Source organism: Herpailurus yagouaroundi, unplaced genomic scaffold (assembly GCF_014898765.1).
Source record: "Herpailurus yagouaroundi ecotype Mexico unplaced genomic scaffold, PumYag 142, whole genome shotgun sequence".
NCBI classification, from domain to species: domain Eukaryota; kingdom Metazoa; phylum Chordata; class Mammalia; order Carnivora; family Felidae; genus Herpailurus; species Herpailurus yagouaroundi.
This window is the reverse complement of record NW_024412397.1, coordinates 56,636,030-56,640,949: the sequence shown is the minus strand read 5'-3', so window position 1 is coordinate 56,640,949 and position 4,920 is coordinate 56,636,030. Positions and strand designations below refer to the sequence as shown.

The window sequence follows — 4,920 nt, the reverse complement described above, 5'->3', positions numbered from 1 at the left end:
ACAAAGCTCCCGGTGCAGGCGGGCGGCGGTCCCGGGGCGCCCCGGGGGCGGGGAAGGCAGAGGCCGAGGCGCCGCGCGCCCCGCGCTCCCCGCCGGCGCCCCCCGCCTCCCACCCCGTGCCCGGGGCCCCTCGCCGGCCCCCCATCCGCCTCCCCTCGCGCCTCCGGGTCCTCCGGGAAGCGCTTCCCCCGAAGGCACCGGCGGCCGGCTGCGGAGGAAGTGGGGGGAGCGCAGGGAGGGCGGCGCGGCGAGGTGGGGGGGGGCAGCGCCGGGGAGGAGGCGGGGGGCGGGGCGGGGGGCGGGTGCGCCCCCGAGCAGCGGAGTCGGGCCGGGTACCGACTGCCATCCTGCCGCAATTTCCCTGTGTCATGGCTCCGGTCTCTTAGCAACAGCCGCCAGTCCGGCCGCCCCGAGCAGCGCCAGCCGCCGCCGCCGCCGCCGCCGCCGCGGGCTCAACTCCACCCGGCGGAGCCCGGCGCGCCGCAGCCACACAAAAGAGGCGCTGGGGCCGGCCCGGGAGCGCCGCGGCGGGGCTCGCCGAGAGGCGCAGGAGGAGCGGCGGCGGGGAGCACGGCTCCGAGGCAGGATGCGGGCTGCGGAGGACCTGACACTTCTTGGAAACTCTTGGAAATGGCTCCCGCCACGGCAGCGGGGGGAGCTGCGAACCTGGGGCGGGCGCTCGCCCCCGCTGGGCTGCTGAGCCGCGCTCGGCTGGAGGGCCCCGAGGCGCTGTCCCTGCGCCCCGCCGTCGGCTCGGGCTGAAAAAGTTTCTCCATGGTTCCTTTGTGTCGCCCGAGCGCCCGTTCGCCGGCCCTGACCTGCCCCAGCCTTCCCGGGTAAGTGAGCGATATTGTTTGCTTTTAGTGCTGCCATTTTGAGCAATTCCGTGAGTCCTCAGCCCCCGAGCCGCCCCTCCCCTCCCCTGCGGCCCCAAGCCCCGGTCCCCGGGCTGCTGCTGTTCGGGGAGAGTCGTTTTCCTAGGCGGGCTGCACGGGATGCGCTGCCCAGAAAAAGCGAGCTCGGGATTGCCCTCACTTCGCTCCTGCCTCTGTTCTTTCCAGAGGCGGACTCCCAGCTGCTGCACTCATGTGACTCCAACAGAAATAAGCAGACCCAAAGGCAGGGCAAAGGGTTCGCTGTCCAGCCAATTAGGGAGTGGGGGTCGAGGACCTGGATCGAGTCCCGGGCAGGGCAGGGCGCTCCCAGCCTGTGGGCTGGGAGCCTCAGACGCCGAGTGGAGCTTAATCCATCATGAGCAGAGAAACTTGAATGTCTCTCTTGGAAGCAGTTGTATTTTTAGACATCCCTCCTTTGCTTTCCCCCATGCTCCATTCCTTAACCACGGAAAGACCAGCACCAGGCAGTAAATTGCGAGGGCAGCCAACCTCGACTGCCAAGTTTGTTTCCCTTCATTATGTATGAAGAAAAGCCTCAAAGGTGGGTCTTCCTTGCCATCTGACTTTTGTCAGTATTTCACGTCAGATGGCAATACATTATAATGGAGTTCAGCTTTCAACAGAGCTGAAGGAATAATAAACTAGGGAGTTAATTACTAGCTATTAAACTAATTTTAAAGATCTGTAAACGATTGTTGAAATCCATTCCAATTTTCTTTACATTCTGTCTACCCAAAGCCAAAGCCGCCTTATTGGGGAGAAAAACATGTGGATACCTTCTTTCCCAAAGATGCTCAGCATTCTGGTGCACCTTAGCAATGCCCAACAAAACGTTAGCCCTTCTCTCCTCTTGGAGAGCCACTGTGCCAACTGAGTCTAGGTTTGTTTCTAAAATGTCTGGCTGCTAAAACCTTAAAATAACTGCAGATCTCCAGATTATTGCATTAAAGATGCTGTCGTCTAGGGATCACTTAAAACAGCAGTCTCTATGTTACAACTACACAATAAATGTGCTTATTTTGGGGGATGACAGATGAACAGTAGCTACTCTTTTTTTTTTTTTTTTTTTTTTTTTTTTTTTTACAATCTGTTTGTACTTACTGGTGCAGCCTCTTTTTAAAACAAAATTGTAAAGGCTTACAGATGTATTCTCTACGAACCCCTCTAACCTACCTAGTATTTCTCTTTAGTGAAAGCCAACTAAGTTCCAAGGAGACATTGATTTGCAAACATTGCAAAGAGCTGATTACCATTTGCTTTTCCACCAGTGGAGAAAAGATTCTGCCTATATTGATGTAATGGAGGGGATCAAGGGCCAAAGCTCTTTACCCAGGCACCAATTAAAAGCAAAATTCTTCCTAAGTAATCCCACATATTCAAAGGGTAATTTATTCGAAAACATGAATTATTTCATAAAGGGCAAAATACCAAAAGGCTTGTGAGTGGTATCTGAGCCTTTCAAATTCATACAATGCCCTTAATTTTAGCATCTCTATTATAGGAGAGAACACAACCAATGGAACAGAAAATGTTTTACTCTGGGGATCCAGCAGGATTGAAATTTTTAGAAGCTCACAGATATCTGCAAAGACACATCTGTGCAGTTACCTACCTGGGCTTTATTATATTAAACAACCAAACTTTCTATAGGATAGTCCATGGATCCTTGCCACCCTCCCTTCCTAAACACGACCTCATGAGAGAAACATGAAGAAAACAGCTCTCACTTGGGGAGAGGTCATTCTGCAAATCATCATTATTATGTAGACTGCTGCACCTAATTAATTGCCTATTCATTTGAATATTGGGAATCTGAAGAGTGCTGTTGGCACATTAATAAGGGGTCAGAAAGCTATTATGGCAGAGTGGCTTTTTTTTTTTTTCTTTTTAAGATTGTAATTTTCCCACAGGAGGAAAAAAAAAAAAAAAGGTCTTTCTCTTAGAGATTCTAGGGGACTTCTTAAATTCCCTGATGAGGTTTAGCACATGATACCTTTAAGGGAGTTCCTCTGAGGGAGGAGAGGAGGCCAGAAGGAAGAGCTCAGTTACATAACCAGTTACCTAAAACTAAATATTCCACCCCAAGAAGCTGTCCAGATGTTGCAAAAAAAGTGATGAGGAAAAGGCTGCTTGTCTTTAGCTGTAGGAACATCAAGAGGTGGGAGACAACTTTGGAAAGGGATTTATTATCAGAGGATTGACGTAGTTCTGGTGTTCTCCCCGAAATGAACTCTCCATTAATTATCTGCAGTATATAAGCCGTCTGCCTGCCAGTATGTGACCTTTCATTTTCATCCAGTGATGAAAATTGCTTTTGTCATTATAAAACAGTAACTTTTGTGACTGTTTTAGTGACTTTGAGCTAAACATTGACAAATTCCTCTGCTTAGAGACTTGAACCTCCTGAACTGCTCCCTTGGGCAATCTTCCTATTCCCACAGGACAAAGGGAAAGGCTTTTGCCACGGAAGTCCTCAACCACCTCTTTGAGCCCCCACATTTAGTTTCTACTAATGGTCAGCCCTCCTTCAGCTGCCAGCTGGGAGGGTTTGAAATGAGCCTTGCTGGAATATCACCTACAGAGTGTGTGGGACGAGGGAGGGGGAAGAAAGAAGGCTTTCTCTCAAATTGTTTTATCACCTCCTATCAGTGATTGCAACAGCGTTTCTCGGCCCTAATCCATCTACCCCACCCCCTGGCCTCTACATTCGGCACTCCAGTTAGTGGGTAGCCCTGGGCTGGGGGGGGGGGGGGTACACATGTGGCGAGACCTGGGAGCGGGACAGTCGCAACGCGTGGGATGTTGCTGCAGCCAAGCCTATACCCTCTGACTGTCTTCCTCTGCTTTGCAGCAGGAGGAGGTGGCCGAGCAGCTAGTGGGCAGTTGGCGCCCCCCACTACTCAAGCCTCCGCCCCAGAAACTAGCCGCGCACCGCACCGGCTCACCATGATCGCCACCGGTGGCCTACTGAGGATTTCCGCCAGAAAGCAGGATCCCCTCCGGCCCCCAAGCCAGGTCCCCAAACGCAAGCGGAAAGCCAAGAAAAGGCGCAAGAACGACGTGGTGGTGGTAAAAGGCAAGCTAAAGCTGTGCTCCATCTCGGGGCTCATTGCCCTCTGCGGGATCCTGGTGCTGCTGGTGGGCATAGCCATGGCGGTGGTGGGCTACTGGCCCAAGGCCAACGGGGCCAATAGGGAAGGGGGTAAGCAGCTGCCGCCCGCAGCCAGCGGCCACCGCGTCCCGACCACGGCCAGTAGCAGCAGCAGTGGGAGCAAAAACCGGTCCAGGAGCCACCTGGGGACTCCGGGGGGTGTCAACTCCAGTTCGGTGGGTGCGCCCCGAAGCACCCCTCCAGCGCGGTCAGCCTCCCCTTCGTCCTCCTCCTCGTCCGTGGGTTTCTTCTTCCGCATCTTCTCCGGATACCTGCACTCCGACAAGCTCAAGGTCTTCGGGCCCCTCATCATGGGCATAGGCATCTTCCTCTTCATCTGCGCCAACGCGGTGCTCCACGAGAACCGAGACAAGAAGACCAAGATCATCAACCTGCGGGACCTCTACTCCACCGTCATCGACGTGCACAGCCTCCGCGCTAAAGACCTGGCGGCCGCCGCGGCTGCGGCCGCCGCCGCCGCCTCCTCGTCCTCCGCCCCCACCTCGGCGACCCCCGGAACCGCGCCGCTCAACGGCTTCCTCAGCTACGTGCAGTCGCGGGGCCTGGAGCTGAAGCCCGGGAGCTGCAGCGGCGGCTCAGGGGACGCCTTCGGGGCGGCGGCGTTGCTGGCCAGGGGCTCGTGGCCTCACCCCGCGGCGCTAGGCGGGGGCGGTGGCGGGGCCAAGGAAGCCGCGTCCCCGCCGGACCTGGCCTCGTCTCCGCGCTGCCCGCGGGAGTCCCCGAGCCTGACGGAGGCCGTGTACAGCATCTACCGCGAGCGCTCGGGCGTGGCTGGACGTCGCCGGGCCGCCGCCGCTGCCGCCGCCGCTGTGGCCGCTGCCGCCGCCGCCACCGCGGCCGCCAGCAGCGGCG

At 56.3% G+C, this 4,920-nt stretch overlaps 1 protein-coding gene across 1 annotated transcript in view; it reads left to right on the top strand.

Annotated features, from left to right (window-relative positions):
* The first annotated feature begins 484 nt into the window (after positions 1 to 484).
* The window catches only part of TMEM200C (transmembrane protein 200C), a 6,527-nt gene continuing 2,091 nt past the window's right edge, over positions 485 to 4,920 (top strand). The window contains exons 1-2 of the mRNA XM_040479354.1: positions 485 to 836; positions 3,748 to 4,893. Of these exons, the coding sequence (XP_040335288.1) occupies positions 3,843 to 4,893 (1,051 nt within the window). The 5' untranslated portion in view covers positions 485 to 836; positions 3,748 to 3,842. The remainder of the gene's footprint in view (positions 837 to 3,747; positions 4,894 to 4,920) is intronic.